Here is a 16,304-nt window from a genome sequence, read left to right as displayed (position 1 = left end):
CTGCCTGAGGAAGAGGTTTGTACTAATAAAACAAAAGCCTAAGTATTTGTATTATTCTGGTGTGTGGGTATATTGTTTTGTTACAGTATCACACCTGGTAGTAAAACAACATGGCGCCCTCTCCCTCTTGCCTCCATTCCTTGAGCACGAACGAATCCAGAGGAAACTGAGATTTATGTGTGGTTCCTGTACATAATAAAAATACACAATCTCTGTTAAAGAGGATGGAGCGGAACTATGATAAAAACAATAATCAAATAATCTGCTGTAATATGAGGATATTGTTCTGGGACTGTCACAGTAATGGTTGGAATTGGCCTCAGCCTATGACATTTTTTTCTTGTCACAGTAATGGTTGGAATTGGCCTCAGCCTATGACATTTTTTTCTTTTGTAAAGCTGTAATGGCTAGGGCTAAGATTAGAAAAGGTCCTCAGGCGTGTTCACCGCTATAACCATTTGCAACCTATTATTAAATATTATGGGCTGATTTACCATGTGTTGCACAACTTGCATATGACAACCCATGAGCTTGTACTAGAAGCTCACGGGCCTGCGGCACGCTCGCATCTATGTGGCAGTGTGATCTGAGTGGGACACACACACAAACTACAAATACATTTTGATCGAAGGCAGGCAGCGATTTATCTTTGGTCACTGACCGTGTTTTTTCCATGCTGGGCAGGCTGTGTCGCCGCTGTGTAATCGGTCCATCGCATCACGGAAAGGGAAACTGCAAACACCCACAAAGCTGGGTTGAAAATGCAGAGGTCAAGTCAGTGATGTATCACGGACACAAAGCACAGGTGTAAACGGCACTTCTGCATACTCGTCACGGTCTGTGACTTAGTCAACCGATCTGGCGCACAAAGTGTGCTAGTTTCACAATGTTTTGGAAAAGATTGTCATGCCCAAAATAGGAATGCCGTTTGAAAGTGGTTAAGATGATGAACACGCAGCCCTGAGAAGCACTACTTGAGTTATCTAATCTGGTCATAGTGTGGATTTTTTAATTATTATTTGGCACCATTTTCTAATCATTTTATTGATCCTTTATAGAGGGTATGTGCATGCATAAAGTGAATGGCAGATCGAGTGGCAAATCGAGTGGCAAAGTGAGTGACAAACTTATATGTTGTTTAAAGTCATTTAATGCAATCAGATAGGACTTTTTTGTTTGGCTGTATGGGCTGTCAAGGCCAGAAAGTATTGTTTTGCCACTCAGTAGGCGTGCATGCAGAACTTCCTTGTATGATGATGATGTCACAGTCACGCACATTTAACCAGGGTAAAACCCTAGAAGTAACAGTTTTTGTGCAACATGGATGGACAACCCATTCAGCCAAAGGTAACAAGTAGTAATTAAGCTATATGTCATGCATTCATACTAGAATCTGTACACAATATGCTTTGACTACTAAACATTAAAGCAGCACCATGTGACTTTCCTCTTATACCCCTGATTTGAACCTGTTTTTTTTTACCATGCATTTAGGTGAAAAAAGAATAGAGCCTGCCTGCTTGCTCAGGGGATGAACTGAACCTTGACCATCAGGCAATCATAGGTTTTTTTAATTAATCGAATCAAGGGAAGAGGAAGAATGATGTATACTAGTTTGAGTAAATGTACTTACATTCCACCTCATGTACCACCAAAAGAAGGATGAAGCACTTGACTCAGGAGTCAGGTGGTCCCTTCAATTTTTGGGCAGACGAAAATGAAAGCCTGGGTACTGAGGCAGAGGCTAGGTGGGCAGTCTCCATCCATCCCAAGCTGTGCTGTTTGAGATAATTAGAGCACATGCGCACACGCACACCGAAAACCATTGCTGCCTGTAACAACAACAGACATCACATGGATTAAACCAAAATGAAGTTTTGTTAGGCCTTGTCTGCACACTGTGTGACACTAATAACACTATAGTAGGCTATATTAGTAAACTAGCACGGTTTCCGTGTTTTATGAAATATCCGAGACCCTAGTCTATATCTATAAAAGGCTCTGGGCTTAGTTAGGATTTATGCAAAATGCTTCTAAACATGATATTGCTATATATTGACCACTGGCACTTCAAATGCTCTAATGTTTGATATCTACAAGTCTGACTCAATGCAAGATGCATACGAGTCGTGTGGCGTGCATATGTCAACATTAGACACTTCGATACGAAACAGAGGTTTTTTATCAAATAAACTAATTAAGGTTCAATTAATTCCATTGGGTTAAACTTCGATGTTTTGAAAAGTCTTCAAAAGATATCCTAAGTGTGCTTGGCTGCCTTGAAAAAAGTATGCTATTAGCGCCCTCTTCTGCTTAGATGATTTATGCAGTGAATATTACAATTACATTTCCCCTGCAGTCAAGCTATCATTCATGAATACAGTACCAACAGAGACATGAATGTAGTAAAAAATAAAATCTAACAATAACCACTTGATTAAATAACACATTTGTTCTTTTACATTTTGTGTGTAGCCTTGTGCCCTTGTCTATAGTAGGGACATGTGAACAGCCAGCCACAGTGTCCATTTCCTATGATGCATATATTACGCTGTACCATGGCTCCCCCTAGTGACCGTTTATGCTACGTGCACACATAGCACCCACTGACTGAAGCTCCCCTCCCCTAGCCTGGCTAATAAGCCAGACTCAAGTGCAGTGGGTTTTCTTTTTTGCGAAACGGCTGATTCACGTCTGGCTTTAGCCAGGCTAATATATCCAGGCTAGTCTTAGTCCTGCCCCTCATACATGCATAATATTATATAGTCATGGGTGATCTTCAAAAATTGTGTTTCTCAAAATTCACTTTCTCTCTTTTTGTTCCGTACATGTACATAAATATTCAGATTTCAACATAAGTACTTCCCCCATGGCCACGGATGTATTTAAAGAAGGATAATTGTGTGAGTGTGTTCAAATACCTGCTTTGTCTTTCTCCAGTTGTTCAACCTTGTTCTTTGTCAGTCAAACTGTTGCTCGTCAAACATGTCTTGTCTCTGTTGTTTCAACCGCTGTCTCTGCCTGAGCCTATGGCCCAGACAGGCAGAGCAGCACTATGTGAGCTGCAATGCGCTTCATGATGAGAGGAACACAACAGATAGCCAGGGACCTGTTCTTTATACACTACCTGTTGAGAAGCCATGTGAGAATGGAACACACACATGTAGTTTTGTACGGTAAATAGACGTCCAAGGACTCTGATAACAGATCCAGTGTGTCAGGTGTGCTTGCAAGTCTGATACGCTCATAAACATATTGTGTATTCTCAGTGAGGCTCTATTAATACAGCGACTATCCTTGCGCTTTTACAAACAGACAGTATCACAATGTAGCTCCAAGCAAGTAGTAACTGTATAATTGTGTCAATGTGTCACACTTACAATTTCACATTTCTTCATGTCGACATTGCCTGGGTCTGGGTAGTGGTGACAATGGCATCAGAATACAGAAATCGTGTCCTCTTCCTCCATGCAGGAGTACAGCTGCTCTGCATTTGCGAGGCCAGAGCTGGTCTACGTGGGTCAGCCTTCTTCTCAGCCTCGAGACAGCAAAGAAAGCTAGAGGGTGGCAAAAAGGTAACAACTCAAACATTGAAAGCTTTATCTTCTATTTTTTCCACATTTACAGTCATGGTGCAATGCAGATGCAAATCTTAAAATGTATAATTAATATCAGTTATATCAGTGTACAGTACAGTAGTACCACTGAATAATAAGTAATATTTGTCAGGAAAAGCTTGACACAGACGTGGCTATGCAGTCTGTTGAAGGATAGTAAAGGCCAGGGTGCCGATGCGCATACCACATTGAGGCACATACCACATAGGCTTAATGCAGAATGACAGAATCAATCAAATCACCAATTTGATTGTGTGATGGTCAAAGAGAGTATGTCCATGTGAAATTAATTTCATGCTCCTGTTAGAAAAATGTATTGTAGGAAAATTATTGTAACTAGGGGAAAATATGGGCACTCTCAAAGTTTGAGATGTAAGCCTAAACATCAGCTCATATGTAAAAAGTGAACCATTGAACAGTATGGATCAAAATATAAACACATCCAGCGCATTCTCAGACAGAGAGGTGAGGTGAGGTCATGTTTAATTTCGGGGAATGGCGGAGAGTGAAGGAGTATTTGTTATCTCTTCTCTCTGACTCACAGACTCATTTTTGGACCAATTTGATGTAGGAAAAAAAAGCCAGGAAGCATGTCTTGCAGTCCATACATTTTTTGATTTCAAGTGACTAAGAAAGTATGTCAACATTACAATTTGCAATGTAGACATATTTTACTTGTTCTGTACCCAAAATGGCCACATTGTGCCGGCAGAGGGAAACCAAAGCCCATTTGAATGCAGAGGACATCATTATCGTTCACACAGCTGACCTTTAATGGTAATTTAAAGACTCCCTACGGCCACGAAAGGTCACGGTGCAGTTATGATGTGATTTTGCGCCTCATCTGTCTGATCATGTGTTAAAGGTTAGCTTTTTGTCATAGATAATATATACCGGTAGTCAAGAAACCTCACTCAATACAATTCTGGCACAAACAATGAATAGCCTATAGGTTATCACAGTCGGTTATCTCAATCATCTCTAACGTCAGAAGCTTGACCGCTTGCTCCCACCTTACTGTTCAAGGCAATGTGGTGAGAAAAACAAAAGCAACAAAAGTCCAACATGGAATATGGAAATGTAGCCTACTTGTCCTGTTGATATGATATGATACCTAAAGCACTTTTTATTAATGTGGGGTCCTTGGGGGTGTTCAAGGGGTTCCTAAGCTAAATTATTTATTATAGTTAGGAACCAAATGGACCTGTCCCATATACTGTAGGTCCATTCAGTTCCATTTGTACATTCTCAGAGTTACGGTGGTCCAATTTATATCAAATTTGGGGTCCTTGGTTTGAAAACCTCTGAATTAAGGTATAGGGCCGGCTCAGGTAGGCTATGAGGTCGGTGTATCGTTGTCCAGGGGTAGCACAGGCTGCAAACGAGAGAACTACGACTAAAAAAACAAACAGTATAACACATGCCTCAAAGACTTCCATCTTCACCCAGTTCTCCTCATACTTTGTGCATATCATTATCAGTGGTACATGACATTCTTTTCCAGAACCCAGCATTAGCTTAGACTCGAGGAGGAGGGGAGAGGAACTCTGCCCTGCACTCATGACGCCATCTGGCATCTACCTCCACTTCCCGTTATTTGCTTCTACATTGTAATTCTGTTTCACTTGCTGTGCTATATCATTCACTCACTATAGTGAACGTTTTTATGTGCAAGTCATTCACATTCATTCCCCAAGTTGGTCCACTATTTCTGTCTGTCTGTCTGTCCCTCTACAATCTACATTCACAGCCTGTACGTGTTGCGGTCTCTCTCTAGTTACAGACTGAGGGAAGCAGCAAGACTCCACCCTCCTCTCACTTCTGTAACGTTTGTAGAGCACAGCAGAGTGAGGCACGTACTAGCCTACAGCTCCAGAGTTTGCTTTCTTTGACTATCACGTTTAGACATGTTTGACTAACTCAGCTGCTATCAAAACAAGAACCGTAGTCTCACAAAAAGCTACTTGTTCTTCCACACAATCCGAAACCTCACCAAAGATTGGACAAAGTTATCTCCCTCCAGGACTGTTGGACCGCTTGGACTTGGGAGTCAAACAACAGCCCTGCAGCTATTTTCATAACACAGGTAGGCACCACAGAAAACCGCTTTTTACTTTTGCTCAGTCGCTTTCTCTCTGTCACATGATTTTATCTACACATGAAAACCAGACGGCCCCCCCAAAAAAGTAGTTTATAATTCTTGCCAGTGTGAAACCTTTCAATAAACTAACTCTAGACATCAGACCAGGGTAGACTGTATGTCTTTGCATGTGTATTTGTTATGAACAAGAGTTCATACCTAAGTGGGAAGCAGTAAAACAACAACAAGCTGCATCAGCAATGTTTGACAAAACCAGTGGTTAATTTCTACTGTATGGTTTTAGGTTTAGGGGTAAAGGTTTTTCTCTGCCACAATGCTGCTGATCACTGTCAGTTTTATTCAATAAGGTAGCATTCACATCACTCTCAATCTTCCTGATTTGTTTCAAACATCACACACCTTCCTGGTCTTTCACTGTTCTTTTGTGGCACTGCTTTTTTTTTCTTTTTTAAGATTTCTAGTTTATCTAGCTTTTCAAAATAGATCGTAATTTGTGAATGATCCTCCTGACATGCTACTATAGAGACACTATGATGACCAAGTATCAGATGGAGAATTCCTGCAAGATGCTCAATTTATTCATTCAATAACAACCCTCGTCTGGTTTGACAGAGACAGGTAGTGTGTGCCGGCTGGGTGGTGTGTGATAATCCGGTTGAAGTATTCCTTTGGTACAGCAACCTCCTGCATTATGTGCACATTCAAAACAGGTGGTACGCATGGGCCATTGAGTGATAGTCAACGAGCACTTCCAAACTCCAGCACTTAGAAAAAGATCACATTGTTATTGTTAGAACTGAGTGGTGCAACTCCCCTCTCCCCCCCCCCCCCCACCCCACTCCTCCTCCTCCTCCTCTCTCTCTCTCTCTCTCTCTCTCTCTCTCTCTCTCTCATTAGCAGGCAACAGTGCAGCACGTGCAGCACCATCTCTCGCTCTGTTTCTGGCACAACAGCGTCCCTACTGGTACTCATAGTCATACTGGTGCTCATGGCCACATACATAGCGGACACATAGGTGAACCAACACATAGGTGAACACGGACATTGCTGTTCCTTGGAGTGGTTGCACCACTCAAAAATCATCTGCAAGGAATTTCTTCATGTTGTCTTTTTTGCAATGTACAATTATGAGATGCTACTTATTATTTGTTTGTGGAAATTTTCATTTGGTCACCAATTTTTTTTTAATAAGACATTTTTAACACAAATTATCAGAAATACCATCTGATATTTTTATCAACTAAAGGGAACGATGCCCCTCCTCCAGTTATGCTCATTGTACCTGTTTTCAAAGTACCCCCGTGTAGCCGAATGTCTGACTGCCCATATACAGTATTGAGTTCTGTGTCAGGCATGCCCTATCTGGCTAGGCCTGGCCAGGCCATATCCAAGCCAGTCTATTATGTCATTGGTGACATCAAGGCGTAACTAATTAATCAATATGTTTTGGATAAGCACAGATTCGACCGACTTCCTACTCGATGCATCATCACTCCCTCGGTTCCTCGGGATACACTCACTCTCACACACAAAGAGATTGGCATAATTTAAAGAACTATAATATTGTGTGTCCGTGCAAATACCTGCTTTGTCCAGTTGTTCAACCTTGCTCTCACTCTCCTTCAGCTTTGCCTCCATGTACCTCAGCTCCACCTGTAAGCGGACAGACAGGTCTTATCAACCTGTTTTTGTATATACTGTATACAATACTACTTGGTGAGAGAAGTCATGTGAGAATGGAGCACAATCACATTATACTCTGATAAACAGATCCAAATGTGTCAGGTGTCATGACAAGTCTGATAAGCTCAAACACATAGGCCCTCATTTATCAATGGAGTGTAAAATCTGCCTCAAATTCGAGCGTCGGTTTTGGAGTACGCTCACGTCGGCACGGCATTCTGATCCTTGCTTAATTTCGTTCCTAGCGTTGATAAATGTGACGGCTGAAATCAATCTGGCACGCCCTATGAAATCAAGCCTCGCCCTCGTTTTGCGACATGAACAACTGCAATAAGACCAAACAACGTATGGAAACCATAGTTGCATTATGGAAAGCCAATAAAAATAAAGTTTCCCTCACTCGTCTTGTTGCCCGCCTCACCGCCCCAATTACCAATTTCATATGACATGCCTTTACAAAATGTATTTTTTCATGTGTATAATATGTATTAGTTTTATACATTTAAAAAGTGAATAGGCTACATAGGTTTAGATGCCTGTGACAGCCTGTCAGCTGGTCAGTCAATGCTGCTCCGCTTGTCTACGACAGAAAAACTGGTGAGGAAAAAGCCTACGACAGCTCCCCGACGTGATATTTGGACGGGCGCACGCCAAAGTTGAAGTTCACGCTGGAATGATAAATGCTGAAAATTTCGGCGTACGCCCATATTTTGGCATACGATGCGTTGATAAATGAGGCCCATATTGTGTATTATTCTCAGTGAGTCTCTATTAATACAGCAACCGTCTTTGAGCTTTTACAAACAGACACAGTATCACAATTTAGCTGCAGGCGGACAGTAACTCTATGGTTGTGACCTATTAATGATAAATGTCTCACACTTACAATCTAATTTCTGTATTGTTAAAGCAGTACTATGTATTTCATGCCATTTTCATGGTTATTTTTCAAGTTACTTAACAGTACAACCACCTACATATATATTTTGGGAGAATCATTCAAATGGTGATACAAGCGTGAACTTTGGTACAAATCATCTTTGAAGGTCACTCTTCAACCAGGCCACTTGAAAAATCAAAGATGCCGGCCATTTATTTCAGGAAGAAAATAAGAAATATGTGTATTTTAATGTAGGAAAATAAAATGGGAACCAGTGGTCTCTAGACAAGCAAAGGCTCATAACATAGAAAAGGTTGGTGGGAGTAGGCTAGGCTTACTGTAGTAGACTGACAGGAATGTGGATGTGGACACGCATCACAAGAATGTAATGGGAGGGTCATGCTGGGAAACTCTGGGTAGATATGGGCTGGATTCCAGATCAGCCCGACCTGACCACAGGGAAACTCTGGGTAGATATGGGCTGGATTCCAGATCAGCCCGACCCGACCACAGTGAAACTCTGGGTAGATATGGGCTGGATTCCAGATCAGCCCGACCCGACCACAGGGAAACTCTGGGTAGATATGGGCTGGATTCCATATCAGCCCGACCCGACCACAGGAAAACTCTGGGTAGATATGGGCTGGATTCCAGGGATCAGCCCGACCCGACCACAGGGAAACAGTATGATCGTACCCTACAAACCCTCCCGCGCACTCAGATCAGCCAACGCAGGGAAGCTGGAGGTACCTTCACTAAAACCGCCGGGACAACGCTCCACACGTCCCAAATTCTTCTCCCTTCTGGCTCCAAAACTATGGAATGCACTTCCCATCACAGTCAGAACTGCAGCCTCACTCCCAATTTTCCGCCGTAGTCTGAAAACCCACCTCTTCAGACTCCACCATGGCCCCTAGCACTTGCCCTAGCCTAGCTCCTTAGATAGTATTTTAGACAGCTTGTTACGTAGACAGCACTATAATTGCATTTTATGTAGTCATAGCACTTTATAGTACACATGTATATTGTATAATATATAATATAGTATAGTATGTATAGTTGACATAGATACTCCACTGTTATGTTCTTAGTTTATATTATACATGATTCATGATAACTACTTTTTATATATGTGATGTATGCCATGCTTTTGTTTTTTGCTTAATGTAAGTCGCTCTGGATCAAGAGCGTCTGCTAAATGCCTAAATTGTAAATTGTAAATCGTAAACTCTGGGTAGATATGGGCTGGATTCCAGGGATCAATCCGACCACACATTTCAACAAGTCATGTTCATTTCCATCCTCAGTCCGATAGAATTAAAACTAAATACCACAGAACATGATACAACAAAATTAATCAGGTATACAAAACAGGCACCATTATTTGCTGTTTCACAGGAAACACAAACAACTAAAACCAGCCTACAGTAACTCCTTAGTTTGATTGACTATATACTTTATTAACAGTTTTGCCGAAAAAGGCACAGGAAAGTGTCAATACAGTTCATACAGTACAAGGTCTGCTAGGAGGATTTAAAACCCAAGAAAGCCTCTATGGTCTGTTTCCATTTCCATTCATTCATATTCAATTCATCAGAATCGTATACCGGTATTAATTTATCAACGTGTCACTCCATTTGTAACGGGGTGCGTGTGTGCGTGTGTGTGTGTGTGTGTGTGTGTGTGTGTGTGTGTGTGTGTGTGTGTGTGTGTGTGTGTGTGTGTGTAGTGCCAGGATGCCGTTGGGAGGAGGAAACCGGTGTGGCTGCTGTCAGAAGACAGTCTACCACGCTGAGGAGGTTCAGTGTGATGGGCGGAGCTTCCACAAGTCCTGCTTCCTGTGCAGTGAGTAAACCCCTCCCCCATGCTTCCTGTCATTGTGTCACCACTGTGACATGTCACTATACAGTATATTATTATTCATACTGTACCCAATGACCTTTCATAAGCCTCTACTGTATATCAATGGAGAAACCCATGGTTTCATCCTCAAAGTAGCAGTTTTTGTATCGACTTGTGCTTTCGTTTGAAATGTACCCATTCTACATGCTTTGAAATATAATCAATCAATCAATCAATAAATCGATCAATCAATAAATTCTATACTGCACTGCTTTTTCCAATTAAAAAGAAACATGACCAAATAGAATCCCTTGCATGTGCAAATTGCAAAAAAAAGAACATTCTAATTGTATTTGGGCTACGTGGCAACAGACTCAATTTAACCACTTTCAACGTGGCATGCCTATTTTGGGCAAGTCATTGTAGGCAAAAATATCCAAAGCAGATTTACAAGCTCACAACATGTCACATCACGGTGTGTTTTGAGCGTGTAGATCAGTTACCCCCCCCCCCCCAATTTGTGGTAGGATGACGTACTGTGGCTCAAGTGGTTAAAAGTAAGGCCAAGTGACATAGCAGGCACTGAAATAAATCACTTTAAAAACCGTGTTGGTTTAAGAATAATGAAAGGGTAGAAGTAGAAAGTATAAAACATGGGTTCATTCAGACATGAAACAGCCTGGTCTCTTTTCCCCAAAACTCATTAGATACAAAAAATGTAGGTTCATGGAGTTGAGTGGACTTGTTTGTGCTGCGCCAGGGACTGGGACTGTGTGTGTTGGTGGGTGTGTGTGTGGGGGGGGGGGGGGGGGGGGGACTGGCTGTCCCTGTGATGGAATTCATATGAAAAAATAACGTATTATTATTTCAACACTCATTCCATCATATAGAGGCACTGGTTCTCAATATGTGGGCCGGGACCCCACCGGCCGTGAGGGTATTTCAAATGCCTACCCCATCCCCCCTCCCCCCAAATTGGCAAAACACTATGGTTTTAATGATAATGTAACAATTTAACTAACATGTATAATATGTTAGTTCCATTGATCCCACTTAAGCTGGAACACAATCAACTTATGATTAAAATAAACATGCTCTGAAAATGCACACGGCCGTGAACACGTGATCCAGAAAAGGTTGAGAACCCACTGATTACGATTTACAATGTAGGCATTTGGCAGACGTTCTTAATCCAGAGCGTTAGAAAGAACACAAGGTAATACATCAAATGCATAGAAATAGTCATCAAGGATCATAAGTAAACTAATCTGTCTATAGCATGCCATCTAAATGACATATTCTAGCCTTTGCATAAGCCTGCAAGGTCGTCGAGGCTACGGCAAGTGCTACGCCCCAAGGTGGTGATAAAAGGAATACATGTACTGTAAGCATCCCCTCTAATACGAATATCTGCTGTGTGTGTGTGTGTGTGTGTGTGTGTGTGTGTGTGTGTGTGTCTCTGCGTGTGTAGTGGTCTGCAGAAAGAACCTGGACAGCACAACAGTAGCCGTTCACGCGGACGAAATCTACTGCAAATCCTGTTATGGGAAGAAGTATGGACCGAAAGGCTACGGCTACGGCCAGGGAGCTGGGACCCTCAGCATGGATAAAGGAGAGTCCCTGGGCATCACACACACAGAGTGAGTAACACACACACACACACACACACACACACACACTTTTATCTCATTCTGTTCCATCGCCTAAAATTCCCAAGCTTCTCTCTCTCTCCCCCACCTCACTCTCTCTCTCTCTCTCTCTGTCTCTCTCTCCCCACCCCTCTCTCTCTCTCTCTCTCTCTCAGGCCCGCCCCTCACCGCCCGACCACCAACCCAAACCAATCCAAGATGGCTCAGAAGTTTGGAAGCTCAGACATTTGCCCGCGCTGTGGCAAGGCCGTCTATGCTGCCGAGAAAGTCATTGGAGCCGGGAGTGTACGAAAACACGCTTGCGCACACGCACGCACGCACACACGCACACACACACACACACACACACACACACACACACACTTTTCGCTTCTTATCTTATCTGATTTTCTATTTGCTTACAGTCGTGGCATAAGAATGGGTGTTTCCGCTGTGCCTTGTGCGGGAAAGGCTTAGAGTCGACGACATTAGCCGACAAGGATGGAGAAATCTACTGCAAAGGTACCACAACACTATCATTACTTGAGTATAAGAATATAAGTATTGGCATCAAAATATACTTACCAAAAGTAAAAAGTACCCATTCAATGCAGAATATCCCAAGTTATCATATTAAGTCTAAAATGTATAAAACATATTTTAGCCAAAGTTAAAATGGGACTGACGTGGTTAATAAATAATCCAAATCTCTAAAGTAACTATAGTTACTAAAGTTTTCAAGTAACTGCAGGGGAGTCAAATGTACAATATTTTCCTCTGAGATGTATGATGTAGAAGTAGAAGTATAGAAGTATCAAAGAATATATTTTTTTATTTAAGTGCAGTACAGTACTTGAGAAAATATACTCTGTTACTTCCCATCACCATCACTGCTAAACAGTCTGCTCAGAAATGTCAGTACACCGACATTACTGTATGCATAGACTATGCTGCCACCTACTGCCACTGTTAAGACATTGCAACTCGCATGGCATCAAAGGAATTCCTCCTGTTGTGAAAAAGCTGTAGACACAGCATAGAGAATCTGACAGCTACGGCTAATGTCAGGAATGCAACTTTTTATAATCATGACCCCGCCTTTCATCTTCCTCTTCTTCCAGGGTGCTACGCCAAGAACTTTGGTCCCAAGGGATTCGGCTTCGGGCAAGGCGCCGGAGCTCTGGCACATGCTCAGTAGTAAATGGACATCTGGCTCTCTACCAGGAGATGTACACTACACAAGGACAGACAGTCATCCAAAACTACTGCAATACCATACCCTACCTGCAGAGGGCAAAGGCTCACGTAACAACATGAAATATTACAGTTAAAATGTAGGCATTTAGCAAACACCAGACATTCACAGCGAATTACAAAGTGCAAGATGGGAGTATGAACTCTACTCAACAAACAACAGGATAATCAACCAGTCGAGTAAATAGAGTGCTAGGGCCTCATTCACACCTAAGACACTCGTGTCTTCTGTGTCTTATGGCCGCCTCAATGCATTTCCAATGGGAGTCACATGGTTTGCCGACACCCCCCCATGCAACAAGGTTGTGTCGTCAAACCATGGGAGTCACATGGCCTAAAACGTAACTGATAGAAGGTAAACATCTGTCTAAATAACATACTATCCGTTCTAAATAACACATTTAGCAACAAAGGGCACACAATGGACCTACCCCATCCCTGCTTGATTCATTAGTGCTTGTGATTCATCATTTATATGCTTTAGGATATAATATATAGTATAACATGACCTTTTTCTTACTTTAAATATAAACAATGTGTTGTGTGATTAGACTAGGCTACCTTCCATTCCTCTCATCATTCAGTTCTTACAGTGAGTTTAAGACTTCACCTCTGAGTCTGTAGGTCTACTATAGTCTATATATGTGTACATTCAAACATGTGTATAACACAGCTACGGCAAGTTCCTCATCAATACAGTACTGTGCTTCACTGCTTTCTGAACATGAGCATGATGACAATAAAATGGAACAACATTGTCAGCATTACAGAGTATGTAAACAACTCTCTCTCTCTCTCTGGCTATGCAACATCCATTCTCTCAGTTTCTCTGAGACAGAAACTGCTTTTCCATCAAGACTTGTTTTGCGCATTTTGGATTTTGAGCTTACATTCCTGAATGGAAACACCTTTTGACATTTTAAAATAAATTGAAAAAATGAAAAGCGAGGGGGAGGGGTGGGGGTATAGGTTTTGAATAGGAAAGCAATGAACTTTCATAATAATAATAATAATACATTTTATTTATAAGGCGCCTTTCAGGGCACTCAAGGTCGCTGTACAACAAGTTAAAAACAGATCAGCAGACAGGGAGGCAGACCTAAGAGACCGGGTGAGAATGTTGACGTGAACAAGGTCAGACCAAGTATGGGGGGGCAATGATATCTGCAAGAATGCATACACCTAGAGAGTGTATGCAGATACTGGGAGTGACAGAGTGAGAGAGAGAGATAGAGAGCTAAGCGTGAGAGTGAGATTGTATATAAACATGCCAAGGAAAGACCATGTACGCTGGAGTCATTCCACTCATAAGAATGACGTGGTGCACCAAAACCGACCTGCCCCCTCGTAACACTGCAGTGACTATGATGACAAGCATGTGTCACGTCAGGCCAATTACAGCCTCACTCGTTGCACGCCCTCGCCCTCACCTTGGCTTGTCTGGCAGATCTGAGTTAGCTAGCTGGGACTTTCTGGCACCGTATTACACTGGTTTGAGTCATCATATAGCCTACTTATAACCACTTATAAACCCCATTATGGTTGAGCGGAGGCCCTCAGGGCTCCATGCTAGTGTATTTTCTGTTTTCTGTTATCGTGGGGAAAGCTTTTGCGGGGAAATAGACGATGGACAAGCGACACGCTGTGACCCAGTTTTTCAGAAAACCTGGGTCAGGATTTAGAAGGTGTTTTTGAATCACCCTCATGGTCTAAATTTCTTAAATACTGTACAATTTTGTGGTATTTGTACTTTGAGTATTTCCAAATATTGTACTTCTACTCCACTACATTTATTTGAAAACTTTAGTTACTAGTTACCTACTAGATTTTGATTATTATTACAAAACATACATTACCCAATTCAGCCCTATCTACATTTTGTCAATTTGAAAATAGACGATCTACAAGCACACAGTGTGTCACATTGCAATGCATTGTGAGCTTTTAGATCCGTTATTTTCAAAAGATTTGTGTTGAATGGTCAGATGGGTGGGCCGTGTTCAGTGGTCAGATGGGTGGGCCGCGTGCATAGGGTTAGGAACAATGTGACATCAGGGTATACTTTGTGTAGACACGCAAGGGATTTAAACATCTCTGAACAAACCAAAATGACACGCAGTGTACCCCGAGACTCCATTCTAGTAGCCTGGAGAATAAGCCAGACTAATATCACACAACACTGTCACCGGCAGGCAATTTATTTTTGCCAACGGCTGATTCGGTCTGGCTTATTAGCCAGGCTACCATTCTAGGGCCTCTTCTTAGTCAAGGGATTAAAAAATCCTGAGAAAAAAAATCCTTACCAATGCAATACATTTCTTCACCAATGTGTTTGTAAAAGTAACACATCAAGACTGAAATTCAGTTTCACTATATCTGTTACAGCTGCTGGAAGTTGGGGTACCATTAATAACCTAGCAAAGCAACATTTACAAAATGGCATTCTGCATGTGAGGGGTCAAACTAGGAGTTTTCCCTGATTCTGAATCAGTGGCGTTTCCAGGAATTACATTTTGGGCAGGCAAGATGTGTTAATTGTCGTCTCCCGGCGCACAATCGTAGCACTAAAGGTTTTCAAAGAGATATACCTGCCAGACGAGTAGTATACAAAGGCTGAAAGGCTTTCATTTACATTCCAATGGGTGATTGAGGGTCGCGCAACGGCCAATCAGCTGTCCACTAATAGTTCTCATGTCTTGTTTTTGTCATCTTTTTTTGTCATTGTATGGATTTTGGCCAGGGCAGAAATGGATTTGGCCAGGCGGGCGCCTGCCCTCGCCTTATTGTAGATACGCCTCTGTTCTGAATACATTGCAAGCTTTGTGTTGCACAAAAAACACACTTGGGCTAAAAAGAAAATTGTTCGTTTATACTAGACATCTTTACAAACACATTGGTGAATAAATGTATTGTTAGGGAATGTAATCCCAGACTGGACATTCTTCGGACAATATTCCCTGACTATCTGTACTCCCACTGGGTCAGATCAGACTATCTGTTCTCCCACTGGGTCAGATCAGACTATCTGTTCTCCCACTGGGTCAGATCAGACTATCTGTTCTCCCACTGGGTCAGATCAGACTATCTGTTCTCCCACTGGGTCAGATCAGAGGAACCAGATTGGTCTGATGAAGAACCGAGAGGCTCGAAACATCATGTCCACTATGGTGTAAGTAAGGAACCTTTTATATATATTTTTTTAAAGCTTTGGTGCATTGTCCAGTGTGCGCCGCGGACTGCGGACCCTAACTTTTTGTTGTTATAACCTCTGCCCGGCACCTGGCTTTAACTGAGTGGAT

The 16,304-nt window shown here is 42.1% G+C and overlaps 1 protein-coding gene across 1 annotated transcript; it reads left to right on the top strand.

Annotated features, from left to right (window-relative positions):
* The first annotated feature begins 5,441 nt into the window (after positions 1-5,441).
* csrp1a (cysteine and glycine-rich protein 1a) lies at positions 5,442-13,762 on the top strand. Its single transcript, XM_080764729.1, has 6 exons — positions 5,442-5,703; positions 10,011-10,126; positions 11,595-11,763; positions 11,928-12,057; positions 12,177-12,273; positions 12,873-13,762. Exons 2-6 carry the CDS (start codon positions 10,018-10,020, stop codon positions 12,947-12,949), a joined length of 582 nt encoding a protein of 193 aa, XP_080620855.1. The 5' UTR covers positions 5,442-5,703; positions 10,011-10,017; the 3' UTR covers positions 12,950-13,762.
* The last annotated feature ends 2,542 nt before the right edge of the window (positions 13,763-16,304 follow it).

The sequence above is a fragment of the Protomyctophum bolini genome (assembly GCF_963924005.1).
Source record: "Protomyctophum bolini genome assembly, chromosome: 5".
Lineage (NCBI taxonomy): Eukaryota > Metazoa > Chordata > Actinopteri > Myctophiformes > Myctophidae > Protomyctophum > Protomyctophum bolini.
This window is presented reverse-complemented; position numbering and strand designations above follow the sequence as displayed.